The following is a 16,018-nucleotide window of genomic DNA, read 5'->3' on the forward strand; positions in this document are numbered from 1 at the left end:
AAAGATATATTTAAGACAAAACGTCATTCTGTACAATTAAGAACCACACAAAGTGTTACACTCTCCTTTTAATTAGTAAAACAGATCCATACAGATTGTCCAAAAATGTTTAACAGACTTGCACACATGGATTTATTGCTTTAACTGATTATTTTAATTGATTGGTATTTATAGTAAGAAATGCTGTAGCCAAGAGTTGTTCTTGAAAGCTCTACTATTGCTCACCCCAAAGGGCTTGGCAACATGTGTTGCACTCAGGCCCTGGTAGCCCTCAATGCTGTCCCCATCCCTGCTGTACTGGGACCTTGTTATAGATCTTATGTTCTGGAGCTACTGGAAAGACAAAAATCTTCCAAATTTGCAGTGCAAATTCTCTCTCTCAATACCATGAGCACAGCATGGCTGGATTAGAAGAAGGATCCATGGGTCTTAAAAGACCCTGAGACATGTTTAGGATTTACTTTACAAGTGCCAGTTTAAATAGCAGTAGCACACCTGCCAGACTGACCAATACAAGTTTGGCTTATCTTTGCCTAAGATCTATAATGATTCTATAAACATGTCCACCACCAGATTACCCAAGTTTTCCACCTAAGCAGACAGAGCATCGATAATTTTGGTGTGAGGCCAGCTCTAATGTCACACTGCCATACACAGATGAGGGCCCCAGGCTCAAATCTAACATTTCACACTAGCAAGTTTTTAATTTCAAAAGACCACCCCCACATCCAACATCCCACCCCCAAACAAATTATTTAGCATCAGTTTAAAGCTATATATTCAGCTCCAACACAAAATAAGTGAGGGGTGTGAAGAGCACAGAGGAAAATGGGTTAGGGTTTAAGCTGATTTCAGATTGCAAGGCAGAAGTTCTTCAGACCTGAAAAGGTGGGGGGAAAAAAAAAAGAAGAAGATTGTGTTTTATTAATAAAGCTTATATTACTATAAAGAATAAGCAATCTGAAATGGAGAACCTGGCTCAGAGATCCCAGCTGCAAACAACTAATACAGGGGTCGGCAACCTATGGCACATGTGCCAAAGACGGCATGGGAGCAGATTTATAATGGCACGCTGTGGCCTGCCGGGACCCAGCCGCCAGCCCCGCTCTTCTCCGTCCCCGTCCCCCCCCCACAGGGGCAGGGTGAAGAAGCTTGGTCCTGCCAGCTGCTGCTGCAGGGCAGGCAAGGTCCCCCCTCCCCTGCCTCTTCCCCCACCGTGCTGGTTTCCTGCTCCTCCTCCTTCCTCTCCCTCCCTGCTGCAGATTAGCTGATGGCCCTTGTGAGGGAGGGGGAGAAGGGGGGTAGAATCAGGGCATATCCCCTCCAGCCCCCTGCCGTGAGCCGCTCTGGGCAGGGGGCTGGGAGCACCCCCACGACCCTACCACACACACCCCAGCCCTCTGCCCTGACCCCTACACCTCCCCACGACCCCAGCCCTGACTCTAGCACCCCCACACATACCCAGCCGCCCCAGCCCTCTGGCCTGACTCCTGCAACCTCCTCATACACCCCCTGCCCTGACTCTTGCACCCCCCACATTCCCACCTCCACCCTCTGCACCAAACAGGAGCTCCTACACCCCTTGCCCCACATTCCCACCTGCACCCCTCGCACCAAATGGGAACTGCCCAGGTAAAGCACTTCACACCTAAGCCTCCTGCCCCAACCCTATGCCCCCTCCCTCATTCTATTTCCTGGCCAGACCCTACACCCCAACCCTGTTCTCAGCACACTCATCTCAGTGCAGAGAGTGTGCTAGAACCAGGGAGAAGGTAGGTACCTACTCTATGTGGGCAGGGCAGGGCCGGGATCCCAGACTGGCAGCAGGCTGAGCGGGGCCGACAGCCGGGATCCTGGCTGGCAGGAGCCAGCGGACGGAACCCCAGACGGGCAGCGAGTTGAGTGGCAGTGGGCTGAGCCGCTCAGCCCACTGCTGGTCTGGGGTCCCGGCTGCCAGCCCCGCTCAGCCTGCTGCCGATCTGGGATTCTGGCTGCCGGCCCCTTGCCAACCAGGGTGCTGCCCACAGGCCCCGCTCAGCCTGCTGCCAGCCTAGGCGAACGGAACCCCAGGCCGGCAGCGGGCTGAGCGGGCCGGCAGCGTAAGATCAGCATTTCAATTTAATTTTAAATGACGCTTCTTAAACATTTTGAAAACCTTGTTTACCTTACATACGACAATAGTTTAGTTATATAACACATAGACTTACAGAGAGAGACCCTCTAAAAAACGTTAAAGAGTATTTCTGGCACACAAAACCTTAAATTAAAGTGAATAAATGAAGACTCGGCCCACCACGTCTGGAAGGTTGCCGCCCCCTGAACTAGTATAAACCCTACCAGGTTCTGGACGTCTCGCATTCTACGAGCGGCTGCACCTCCAGAGTGTTGTTCTATTACATGCCCAAGCGTCTCAGATAGTTTAAGGCAACTGGACTTGAAACTTTACCTCTTACTGGTTCACACTTGGTGGTGCTGCATTTGCTGGTACATTATATAACATTATATAACATTATATAACATTAAGCCCTTTGTTATAATTCACCAACCCAAAGCTGCTCCAGCACTGCCTGGCAAGAGACTGCCCCGTGCCCACTCCCCCAGGCCACAAATGATGCCTTATAGTGACTACTGTCCCTCTAACTTTAATGCAATATTAGCCAGCCCTCCTCGGAGATATACCTAGATGATAAGCAAGGACTGCCAAATCTACCTCTTCCCACCCATCAAGAGAAAATACCATGGGGTCTGGTGACTAGCAGACCCTGTGACATATAAAGAACCCTTCTTTCCAGGTGCCAAGTGAAGTCATAAGCTTTACAAAAGTATATTTTGCTTAAAAGGCTGCTCTCTAATCCTTGGACAAGCAAGTGGAGTCTCCATAAGTAGACAATATTGTTACTAGTGGAACAATTTCAGGCGACACACATACCAACTAATAAGCTAGAGACAGAGCTGCCTGTTCCTCTTCTCTCTGGCTTTCTGCCTCAACATGGCAGACATTTTGCTTCCTTCCCCTGGGCTTCAACCTAAGGATCAGTCTAGCACCAAATTCACTTTGACAGCAAGAAATGAAATATCATAACTTACCATATGTGTCTAAGATGCAGGTTAATTATCTGGATCTGCAAAAAAAGAGGACAACAGGATGTTAGACTTCACTTCCAAGACATGGCTGTGCTGCACAAATAACCCTCTCATCCATCACAACAATTCTAATGCAGAGCTAGGAGAGTTCTATCACTCTAGCAGCCAAACAGATGCTCTGTGATAAGCCACCACTGCTCATGCTAAGGGACTATGGACTGGGCCAGAAAAGAAACGGACACCACACCCCTCATCCTCTTGCCAGTTGTCCTAAGCATCTTTGCTTAGTTTACCAAAACTAATTGGGTTTCCTCCTCCCAGCAAGCAGAAGTCAACTGGATTCCGTTCCACCCTGTCATGCTTGTGATGCCAGACAAATTCAAAGTCCTGGATCTTTTATTGTTGGTGATTATGTATCAAAAAAAAAAAAAGAGACAGAGAAAAGCCTGCGGAGCAAAGTAAGAGACCAGGCTGGGGTTGAAAATGGTTTCTCTGACAAAAACTGTTCTTTTAATAAAATACATCTTTTTATCTTCTCACTTACCCTTTTTCAACAGGCAAGTTATATAAAAGTTACATCCGACATATCTGTTCAGGTAATTTTTATTTCGAGATGAGCATAAGGGATTAAGATACCATTAAGACACTATGATAACATTCAAGCCAGGTACCGAGTGGGCAGGCAGGGGTTGTGCATACCTTCCCCAGAGCTCTCCTAACTGAGGCTATGTCTACGCCAGCATTTTTGTCAATGAGCGGTGTGAAAAGAACACCCCTGGACCAACTTAAGTTTTACCAACAAAAGTGCTGGTGCAGACAGTGCTATTGTCAGCAGGAGAGGCTCTCCTGCCAACATAGCTAACACCGCTTGTTGGGGATAGCTTAATTATGCCAGCAGGAGAGCTCTCTCCTGCCAGCAAAGAGTGGCTACATGGGAGACCTTACAGTAGCACGGCTGTAGCGGTACAGCTGTGCCGCTGTAAGGTCTGCAGTGTAGATATAGCCTGACCTGATCTACAGCATGTCCAATATTCCAGAAATTAGTCTCTCCCTCTTTCCATTACTATCAGATGTTCCAATGCAGTGTATTAGTTTTCATGGGGATTTAGTTTAGTTGGGGATTGTTCCTGCTTTGAGCAGGGGGTTGGACTAGATGACCTCCCGAGGTCCCTTCCAACCCTGACATTCTATGATTCTATGTTCCCTTTGGCAGTTAGAGACAGTTTACTTCACTGGAGCCTAGGAAAAGGCCAAAAGGTGTCTAGAAACATGACATCAGGAACTCACCCTATTATATTACGCTTAAAAGAAAAAAAAAAAAAGACACTGGACTTGTGACTAAGCAGACAAGCTGCATTCTCTGGCAGAGTGCAGGATCTCAATAGCAACAGAATCCAAATCCAGTCTACAATTGCTGAGGGATGAAGTGAACAAAATGGAAGTAGCGAAATACTCACCCCATTTGATGTTCTTGGGACTTTCAAGGGCGAGATGCTCCACTCTGCATACATATGTATCTTTCCCATTAGGAGTGAATGGGGCATGCACCAGGCGCTGGAAACTCCAGTCTTCGCGGAAGGAAAGGTCGGCCATTTCCATGTTATCCATCTTCTCATCATTCTTCAGCAAGGTGATCTGAATGTTTGGAGGCTGGAACCCCTCCACAAAGCAGTTCAGGATGTTCTGCTTGCCATTCTCCGCTGGGTGGCGGGAGTACACATGTACTTTGGGGGCAGCTAAAGGGGTTGAGAAAAGAACAGAGCTGAGTGACATCCTAGCTGCTGTAATTGTCTCCCCTCCAGCCAGACTCCACCAGCTGCACACTAATGACTCAAAGAGCCGAGCCAAGCCAAACCACAATGCCAGCTTCCTAGATTTTGAGCCTTTAAAAGCTCTTTGTTAAGAAACCGCAAGGCACGTAATAACAGTAGCACCTCTGAGTTATGAGCACTGTGGGAATGGAGGCTGTTCACAAATCTGAAATGTTATGATTGTTCCTTCAAAAGTTTACAACTGAACACTGACTTAATACAGCTTTGAAACTGTTTATGCAAAAGAAAAATGCTGCTTTTAACCATCTTAATGTAAATGAAAGCAGTACAGAAACAGTTTCCTTCCTTTGTGAAAAAAAAAATTAGGCTTTCCCTTAATTTTTTTAGTATTTTACATTTAACAGTACTGTACTATACAGTATTTGCTTCCTCTCCCCCTCCCCATATCTCTGCTGCTTGATTGTGTACTTCCAGTTCCAAATGAGGTGTGTGGTTGACTGGTCAGTTCGTAACTCTGGAGTCTAGAGCTCTGAGGTTCTACTGGCCCAAAGCAGCTTGGTTTACACTTACAAGAGATCAGTCTAGCCATGTCCATTAGGGTGTGAAAAACCCCTAAGCCCAACCAACACGCGAGCCACCCCCGTGGCAGACACACAACAAGAACCTCTACTCTGGCACAGCCCCAGTACAGACACAGTCTACGCCCACAGCAGCTTTTCTGCCAGTGTAGGACCAACACCTCCCTGACAGCTAGGCTGACCAGACAGCCTGATTTTATAGGAACAGCCACACTATTTGGGCCTGTGTCTTATATTGGTGCCACACCCCTTCCCGATTTTTCACACTCGCTATCCAGTCACTCTATTGCAACCAGGGTCAGTGGAACCTGGCTCCTGCTGAGTCACGGAGGGAGGTGGGGTCCCCACCCCAGCAGCACTCCTCTGGGCACAGGCTGCAGCCGCACCAGGGCACCCCCAGCAGGAACGCAGCCCTGGGGGCTCCCGCGGCGGAGCTAACCTCGCTGCTGGGGCCCATCCAGCGCCCTCCCACCACCGCAGCAGAGGCGCCCCCATCCCCACCGAAAGCGAAAGCCAGGCGGGCAGCCTTCCCAGAAAGCCCCTGGCGCACAGCCAGCCGGAGCCGCCCGACCCAGCGGGTCCCGCAACAACCCAGCCGGGCGGCCGCGGGGCGCTGAGCACCACCCGGGGGAGCCGCTCCCGGGCCGGGCTGTCGGGGGGTGGCCCCGCGACCAGCACGGGGCTCGGCGCGCTCCGCGCAGCTGGGGCGAGACTCGCGCTCCGGTTCGGAGCGGGGCCCGGCTCCCCGGGCAGCTGTCCCCGGCTAAGGCTGCCGGCGGCCCCCGGGCTGGACCCCCCGTCTGGCTCGGACACTGCGCGGCCCGGGACAGGTCTCTATGCGCCCCTCCAGCGGTCCCGGCACGGAGCGGGTCTTACATTGGATCGCCTCCAGGCCGGCGAGTCCGAGCAGCACAAGGATCAACACACTGAGCCCCCGAGCCATGGCTCCAGCTACACACGCTCCTCCGCGCTCACCCTCAGCGGACTGGCACCTCCGCCGCCCGCCAGCGACTTTATACCCTGCCTGCCTCGGGCCAATCACAGCGGGGTGAGGCCTCCCGCATCACTCGTCACCAGGCAGACATGCCGCTGACAGGTTAGCCGAGCCGAGAGGGGCTTTCCAGCGCGTGCACGCTCCTCGCAGCAGCCGCTCCCTCGGGCTCCAGCTCCCTTTCGGTTTCGCTTTTCAGCCTTCAGTCCTGGAGCAACTACCGCGGGCCACTCTCGCCAGGGCCCTTTGTGTAATAGCCTGAGCTGGGCTCTGGGCGTTCCTTACAGCTCCTCTGTCCCAGCTGAGACCCTGCTCAAGACAAGTTTCAGAGTAGCAGCCCTGTTAGTCTGTATCCGCAAAAAGAACAAGAGGACTTGTGGCACCTTAGAGACTAACAAATTTATTAGAGCATAAGCTTTCGTGAGCTACAACCCACTTCATTGGCTGCATGCAGAGGAAAATACTAAGGTGCCACAAGTACTCCTTTTCTTTTTTCTCAAGATAAAGAGTCTCAACACCTCTGTCCCCTCACCTGCCACTACTCCCTTCTCCAGCACCTGCAACTAGGATTTCTGCAAAAACAACTTTTCCTCCCCATGGCCCCAGCCCACACCCCCACCACCTTACCTAGCCCTGCTCAGCCATAGTGCTCACAGCGCTGTGCACAGGTGGTCAGTCTCCTTAGCTGCTTTTACACATGGGGAGATTGAAGCTCTGGCTGGAGCCCTCCTTTAAAACCCCATAAAGGAGCGGTGGTGCCTTTGGTGGTCACAAGTTCAACAGAGCTAGCACACAGCTCTTCCCCAGAGCATCCGCGAGCCAAGGGCCTGTCCATTTTCTGGATCAGGAAGAAGGCCCTGAGCCAATTTAAAACTAGGTTATTTATCCAAAAATCCTTTCTTTGTCTGAAACAATGAGGAGTCCAGTGGCACCTTAAAGGCTAACAGATTTATTCAGCTTTCATCTGAAGAAGTGGAGTTATTACCCACGAAAGCTTATGCCCCAATAAATCTGTTAGCCTTTAAGGTGCCACTGCACTCCTTGTTGTTTTTGTGGATACAGACTAACACGGTTACTCCTCTGATTCTTTGTCTGGTAGTCCCTGAAGAATCCAGTGTGAACTAGTGTCTGTGCACCTTTCTAGGAGCGTCTTCAAAGGGCTGGTAATAGGAATGACAATATTCCCTCCTACTAGAGAAGGTACATACAATGCCACAACAACACACCAGAACTGCATTTTTAATACAATAGACCCCAAAGGTTTTAAACCTAATTCGTAAGCTTTAACTTCATTCGGTAAAGTTTATCTTAATTCCAGAAGATTTGTCCAGGATATTGTCAGTGTGTCACATCCAACATCCCTACAGTATTTTTAATGTTATATTACTGATAGGCCCACAGACTTAACTTGAGTTTAACTTACTTTGTATTTGGAAATATAAAGTAAGATTCATCATTATTGTTCCTATTAACATGGGGGTTTTTATGAAAATTAAATAAGTGTCACATGACACTGAGATAGCTGCTAGCTTCTTCCTGTGTGGTTTACTGGTCGCTTGAGTGTGTGTGTGGTGTGAGGTTTGTCATTCCCTGCAGCACAGAATGTTACCTGTGCATAGAATTGAAAAACAAACAAAACAAAAAGAGAGAAAGAGACATTCTTAGAAAATAGAGTAACAAAGAACCAGAGTCAGCCCTCAGTTATCAAGCCCCTCGTCAAGGGCATAAGGTCACATGGTTACAAATAAGGGCAGAATTGGGCCCCCATTTTTGTTCTTGTTTTTTATTTAAAACATTATTGGGATTTGCTTTTACCTTAATACATTTTTGGTCCCTCCAAGACTAGCCAAGATCGACCATTTCAGGGAGTGACAGTTATTTCCTGGTTTCCCTGCTTAGTCACTTCTTTTTCCTAATTGGTGAAGGGGGATGTAAGGTTCATGGCAGAATAATAAAAATTTCCTACTCATCCATTTTTAGTTTCTAGCAGAAAAATTGTGTTCCTTTTGAGGTCATGGTCCATCTGCCTTTACCAGAGCAGCATAGCTTATTCCTAAACAGCAAGAGTCTCAGATTACAGAGCCTCCCTTTTCCTGGCAACAATCAACATTACAGCCAACTCAACACAAGGCAGCATTTCTCAGGGTAAGCCAGCCTTTCATCTTACTTCTCTATACTTCTCCCCCTTTCACTAAAGAGACCCCTTTTACTAACTCTTATGAACTGACTGAAAGTCTTATCATATTTGGAGTGATGTCTCAAGTGCCAGTCATTGAATCTACAAAAATCTCAACTTTTTAATTTTTTAAAGCAAGTTTCTAGCCCTCATGGTTGTGGAGGTAAGTTTGAAAATGTTGCACAAGGCAACGTAAAGGCTCAGAAACCAGAAGCCAAATAAAAAAAAACAAAGACACACAACCTACTGTTATTATTTTTTAAAAGTCTTAGGATTTTTAGGCCAGTCTAGTTTTCAGCTGACTGACTCATGATTTTTGACCATTTTGGGTTGGCAAAACTATAACAAGCGCCACATACTCCCAATTGGGTCCTGGTGAAAACATAGCTGCCTCCTTTTCACCCACGATTAGAGTACATAAAAACGGCCATACTGAGTCAGACCAAAGGTCCATCTAGCCCAGTATCCTGTCGTCTGACAGTGGCCATTGCCAGGTGCCCAGAGGAAATGAACAGAACAGGTAATCATCAAATGATCCACCTCCTGCTCCTATCGCCCATTCCCAGTTTCGGGCGAACAGAGGCTAGGGATACCATCCCTGCCCTCCCTATTCCTGACTAATAGCCATTGATGGACCTGTCCTCCATGAATTTATCTAGTTCTTTTTCAAACCCTGTTATAATCTTGGCCTTCACAACATCCTCTGGCAAGGAGTTCCACAGGACATAGTTATGCCTTGTTAACCCTGGCTAGACCCCTTTCTTAACGGTTTGAGTTTGATGGGCAGCACCAGAACAATGTTGGCAAGAAGCTATTTTGGTTCCCTAAAAGGGCTGTTCAGCAGTGAACTAATGCCCTAATCTGGTGTTAGGGGAACTGTTCCATGGGAGATACCACTTCAAGTAGAGACATAAAACCAACATCCTGCTCACTTGGACTATTAAGGATCCCCCTATTACTTATCACAAAGGTTAGTGGGTTAGCCAGAGCATCTCAATTAAATTCAAGGCCATTTACATTCTACCCCATATAATTTCAGTGGGATTGAGAACGTCATTCTCCTCAGCAAGAAAAACATAGCAGGAACTCACAAACTTGAAGAGAAATGCAGCAAGCAGAAACCAGCTGCACAGTAGCTACAGCAGCTTGGCTCTGCCAAGCTTAAAGGACCAGATGCAGACAGACATAGTAGGAAAAAGTTCCTATAAGCAAGCAAACTTTGCAGTGGGTAGCATCAATAGGAAGCAATTGCTGGATTCACAGGCACCTAAATATCTTTGTGACTCCCACCCCAGATTGTCACAGAACATCGTACAGGCTGACGGGATATGCCTGTGAAAAACCCAAAAAAACCTTAGCCAGAGTTATATCAATAGGGAAAAACAAGATATGAATTAAGTGGTTGCTATTAGGGAGTGATTCTGTGTGTTATGCACTGTCACTTTCATTGCATCAGTTCAAGATTGTTCCTTACTTTGTGTTGCATTGTTGTGCGTTGTTACAGAGCTGAAGCATTCCAGCCCAGAGGTAATGATATTTCACTAGGAGATACGATTATTTTGTAATGAGGTCATAAGGGCTGCTCCTGCCCCATTGGTGTCAATGGGAGCCTTCTCATGGATCTTAACAGTAGCAGGAACAAGCTCATTCCATTTAGGATTTAAGTGCCAATCTCCATATCTGTTACCAATCCCCTCAGCCAGCCAGTCCTCAGCTGGGATTTGCTGCCTTTGGCCCTGATCTTGCAGGCTTTATTCACATGTTGAACTTCATGCACGTAAACAGTCCTAATGACTTCAACAGAATTATTCACATACTTAAGTCTTCTCTGGCTGCAATAAGGGCCCAGCCCTGCCCGTTTGTTCCACAGGCTTAATGCTGTTCAGATGGGGATTCCCAGTGATGATCTCATAGTAAACAATCCTGACTGAAAGGGTTTCGTGTAAAAAGAAACTGAACTGTAACCTCCTGCAAAGGTGATTTTTAGAAAGCAAAAGGAATCTTGTTTATTTGAAATTCAATGAAATGCCTCCCATTCTTCTTCTGAATTATGATCATCTATGATAATTACATCTGTATCTAATGGACCTTTTAGTTCTCGTAAGCATGGTCTGTTAAGCTATAGCAGTCACTTTTATACAGAAACATTATAATCATGTGAGTATATATTCACACCAGGGGTGTAGCCATGGCCCATCCAATTAGCACTTAGACCCACCCAAATCTGAGCAAGGCAGTGCTGCCAGATTAGTCTGTAGCATTGCTGTGGTGGGCTCCTCTGAATTGGTGAGTAGCAAGAACCAATGGGATGGAGTGGGGAGCTGGGCCCAGCCTCCGGGGACAGTCCTGTTGGGATCCAGGAAGCAGGCGGGCACACTCTCCAATACCTCCCCATCCCTCCTCTCTGCACCAGGCCAGGATAGAGACGGTTATCAACCCTGCAACACTCCCCCCCAGAGTGGTACCTGCCTGCCCTGCACACCTAGAGAGTCCTTCCCCACAAAACTAGGAGGGGGGTCACTGCCACAGAGAGCCACCCTCACACCAAATGCAAACCTCCCAGCACAGACCCTGCATCCCCATGTGGATGTTGGCACAGTTTCTCTGCCGCAAGGGGAGCAGGCTGCATCTCACACCCTGTGTTTCCTCCCCAAAGGCTGTAGGTGTACGCAGACACCTGCTTCAGCCTGTTTAGTTTCCTCTGCTTCTTCCCTACCTTAGACCCAGGGGGCTGGACTTGGGGGGCTAGCCCAAGCCACAGTGTTCACACTCCTAGCATGAGTCAGTCATTATCCATCCCCCATACACTGAGAACTACCCAAATATCCACTCCTAGCTGTACCACTGATTCACACAGTTGGTCAGATGTAGCTGAAGGCAAGTAGAGATGATGCGGACACTTGTGTGTTGCCATGGCAGTGATGACACAAGAACTACCCCACTCTGCCAGCCAGCAGATCAGTAGGAGCAGAGATCCAGAAATACAAATATTCACCTTACTTTTAATTTCATAGACTTGAAAATCTGCAGAAATAAATTCACCGGGACCATTTCCAGTTCTACAGTCTATACACTCACAAGGCTTGAAAGTGCATTCACCTGTTTGCTAGGACGAGTAGGAAAATTACTCTGCCTGGAACTAACACCAACAGCATCCGCTGGCTCCCTTCACACCTTCGAGGAGCATTGGGCACTGTCTGGAGTTCTCTGCTCGGTGTCCCCATCCAGTTCCCTTCATTTAGCCCTGTGACCTCACTCCCATTCCTATTATCTCATTAATTGTTCCCTGCAATTATTTGGAATCCCAGACCTGTAGATCCTCCCCTTAGTCTGGGGGAGATCCTTTAGTAATGGGTGGGTTTCTGCCTGGCTGGCCGCCTGCCTGCTTCCTGGATCCCAACAGGACTAGCACCAACAGCCTGAAATTGGCAGGACTCTGCTTAGTTTCACTCTCTGCTCAGATTTATATAGGCAGCAGCTATAACACTCCCTAGAAGGCTGTGATCAGTAACAGAGCCATGCCCCTGTGCCTGATTCTTTCCAGCTGCCTAACTTGTGAGATCATGGAAACAGGTGTAAATGTTTCCTGCTGATTGGTAGTATTTTACATCTACTTTGGACAGGTGTGAATTACTATGCAAGGTGCAAGGAAGTGGAAAATCAGGATCCCGATCTTGCTGATGTTTTGGTGTACTCATGGAACATCTCCTGCTTCTCTCACCTCTCCTATTCCTCCACCCCAGCAGTAGACTGGGTCTCTCTCTCTGCTACAGCACACAGCCTTCTAGCAGCTCCATGAAATTTACAAGACTCTAGTGAGTTTCACATTACTGTTCAGTATCTCAAAGGTACCAGCTGTGAAACTGATGCTATAGTTGTCAGTTTTACTCTGCCACTAAGGGCTGGTCTACACTAGAAAATTAGGTTGACCCAGTTATGTGGCTAGGAGAGTTAAAAATCCATACCCCAGAGCGACGTAGTTAAGCTAACCTAAGTCCCCATGTAGATAGCACTAGGTTGATGGAAGAATTCTTCTGTTGACCCAGCTACTGCCTCTCAGGGAGGTGGATTACCTACACCAATGAGAGAGCCCCTCCTGTCGGCGAGTGTCTGCACTGAAGCATGGCAGGGGCACAATTGTGCCGCTTTAGCACTTTGAGTGTAGACAAGCCCTGAGGAATGTTGCAAACCCAAGAAGAGTTGCAGAGGTATGAGGGTCATGGGGAAAACCCATAAAAAATACACGCAGCTGGGGACAAAGGAGAAAAGAGTGGGAAATTGTCCTCTTTCTTGCCCCTTTTTCCGGAGCCAAAAGAGGGAGGATGTGTGTGCAAGTGACTGAGAAGGCAGCAAAGCTGGGTAAGGGAGTGGGAAGAAGTGTGATGTTCCCCCTCCTCTCAGCACCAGGGTTGGGAACCTATAAGCCAAGGGTGATGTGAATAAGGGAGGGGGAAAGAGGTGCTTAATGGGTCCAGGGATAATCTGCCATTGACAATCACCCACTGCCCCCCCCTTCTCAGCAGTGGGGGAGGAGAGGTGCTGCTCTCTGTCATATCGTAAAGCTCTCAGAAACTAAATCTGCCTATTGCATCACACTTCAAGTGAGGGCTTGTCTACACCGGCAAGTTTTGTCAATGAAACTAATGTTGACATGAAAAAAATTGACAAAAGCGAAGTCGCCAAAGTGAGTCTACATTTGCTCCTTCTGTCAACAGATCGCGTCCACATTCGGGGCACCATTGTCGACAGCATGGTATGTATCCCACAGTGCTTGGTGACACCATCTGTCGCTAGGTGTTGTGGGAAGGCGGAAATGGAACGTGGCACGTCCTGGGATGTGCAAAATATCCCGTCATGCACCACTTTGTGTCCCAGCCCTCCAATGGTTTCTGGCTTCCTTTCACGATGTTCTGGCTTTCCCGTCGCACCGTTTTTCCAACTGTCAGTCTTTGTAGTGCGCACCAGCATCTGCAGTGAGAGAGGATGGATCCAACACTTCTCTCCTATGCGCTGTTAACTCTCATGAGGACATCACACATGGCAACAGAGTTACTCGCAAAGTTACTGACGGAGGATGAATCGCAGGCACCTGAGTGTGATATGGACAGCAGCAACTTATCAGTGCTTTTGGCAGTCACAGAGCAGCTGCATACAGTAGACTTTTGGGCGAGGGAAACAAGCATTGATTGGTGGAATCGCATTGTCATGCAGGTTTGGGATGAAGACCAGTGGGTACAGAACTTTAGGATGCATAAAGCAACCTTCCTGGAGCTATGTGCTGAGCTGGCCCGCGACCTGCGGCACAAGGACATCAGAATGAGAGCTGCCCTTTCGGTAGAGAAGCAGGCTGCAATCATTGTGTGGAAGCTGGCGAATCGAGACTGCTACTGGACATTGCAAATCAATTTGGAGAGGGGAAGTGGTTTGAGCATTGGCTTGCTAAACCCAGGGTTGTGAGTTCAATCCTTGAGGGGGCCATTTAGGGATCTGGGGCAACTATGGGGGATTAGTCCTGTTTGAGCAGGGGGTTGGACTAGATGACCTCCTGAGGTCCCTTCCAACCCTGATATTCTATGATTCACTCTTGGGGCTGTACTACTCCAAGTGTGCAGAGCAATAAATTGTATCCTGCTGCGGAGGACCGTGACTCTAGGAAATGTGCATGAAATAGTGGATGGCTTTGCAGAGATGGGTTTCCCTAACTGTGGCAGGGCAATTGATGGCACACACATTCCAATTTTAGCGCCAGACCACCCTACCTCAGAATACATCAATAGGAAGAGATACTTCTCCATGGGGTTGTAGGTGCTTGTGGATCACCAGGGGCATTTTATGGACATCAATGCAGGCTGGTCTGGAAAGGTGCATGATGCACGCATCTTCAGGAACAGTAGCCTGTACTGAAAGCTGCAGGCAGGGACTTTCTTTCCCTAAGAGTGTGGGGGACGGGAGGCCACCGGCACCTGAACCATGGCCCCACCCCACCCACGCTGCCCCCAGCTCCTGCCCTCACGCTGCCTCTTCTCCCCTGAGCCCTTACCCTTGCAACATTCCACCCTTTCCCCCCATCAGTCTCCCTTACAGCTGGTAAAAAGTGGGAGGGAATAGCCCCCTGCCCCCCCCCCATTCTAGCACCCCTGCTCTGCACCAACGGGGATCTGTGTAGTTGCAGAGGTCTACCTGTGCAAAGTTCATTGCAGGATCGGGGTAATGCATTCCAACCTATCTCATAAACATAATCACCAGTGATACCACATGAAATGTTGAGACCAAGGCAGACCATGCACCCTGATTTGTCTGCAACAAAATCTTTATCATCCTAAACTGATGGGTACCAATCTAATTCACTCGTTAATGTTTGTATTTATTCTGATTGCTATACAAAACAAGAAATGGCTCTGCCATATATTAAACTGTAAGAACAGCAGCTTCTTCTCACACCCCAAACCATAAACTATCTATCAGAAAATAAAGCCCCAAAATCGCACCCCTCAAACATCCTCTTCCTCCATCACTAGTGGGAGACCATCCACAAGTCCAACCTCTGCAGTCTCCATTGCATTCCTAGATCAGATCCCCAACTGACAAAGTTCAGGGAGATCGGAGGCACCAGAGACTCAGCTGTCTCACCATCTTTTCTTAAATAATAATAAAAAATGGAAGACTGGATTCCAGACAATAATTGTCAGCATCAAGTAATGGTTGCTTGAACCGTAGCTGCATTTGCCAGATATGGAATCCCTGAAAGGATTCTGTCTGCAAATGAGTCAATATGCTTCAAAGGAATTTCTTGTATTTACCAAACATGACATTTTAAACACACCCCAAGAGTCTGTATTATCCATAAAGCACCAGTGTTGCTGATTAAACAGCTGAACACATGTTGGATAAGAGACCCCACCTTAGTCTACTTGAGTTTCCTGGTACTCTTACTAAAATTGAATGTTTTGCTCACCTGACACAAGAGATTTACCAAAATCTGGCTGTGCTTCCATGGCCAGAAAGCAGCGCCCTTAGCAAAGGACTTCTGGTCAGCAGCCATTGCAAATGCAGGAGAAGGTTCACTGTGTCTGCAGCTCAGAAGTCAGAATAAAATGGAAGGGTTAAAAACTGATCTGTTGGTGAACAAAGGGGGTTGCCTCTGTTGTGTAGGAGTCATTTGGTGACTGGTGGGATAGAAGGGACAAAGAACACTGGCCCATAGGACTGTGGGATAGGATTGGCAGACTCCCAGGGCTTGATTCTGGCATTGCTGTGTCCATGCTGCACAACAATAGGGCTTGAACCCTGTTCCTAGCTGGTCTTGGGCTGGGATCCTCCACCCCTGTGGGGTCCTAGGACCCTGGGTCCAAGTCTGAGCCCAAGAGATTTGTGTATAGACAGAAGGGTACGAGGGTAGAGTTTGAATCTGAGTCTG

The 16,018-nt window shown here is 48.2% G+C and overlaps 1 protein-coding gene across 1 annotated transcript; it reads right to left on the reverse strand.

Moving 5' to 3' along the window:
* Nucleotides 1-55: 55 nt before the first annotated feature.
* Nucleotides 56-6,456, reverse strand: B2M (beta-2-microglobulin). Its single transcript, XM_073363196.1, has 4 exons — nt 6,311-6,456; nt 4,542-4,820; nt 3,088-3,122; nt 56-880 (listed from the first exon to the last, which is right to left on the reverse strand). The coding sequence occupies exons 1-3, from the start codon at nt 6,375-6,377 to the stop codon at nt 3,109-3,111; spliced, it is 360 nt and encodes a 119-aa protein (XP_073219297.1). The 5' UTR covers nt 6,378-6,456; the 3' UTR covers nt 56-880; nt 3,088-3,108.
* Nucleotides 6,457-16,018: the final 9,562 nt, after the last annotated feature.

The sequence above is a fragment of the Lepidochelys kempii genome, chromosome 10 (assembly GCF_965140265.1).
Source record: "Lepidochelys kempii isolate rLepKem1 chromosome 10, rLepKem1.hap2, whole genome shotgun sequence".
In the NCBI taxonomy this organism is placed as follows: domain Eukaryota; kingdom Metazoa; phylum Chordata; order Testudines; family Cheloniidae; genus Lepidochelys; species Lepidochelys kempii.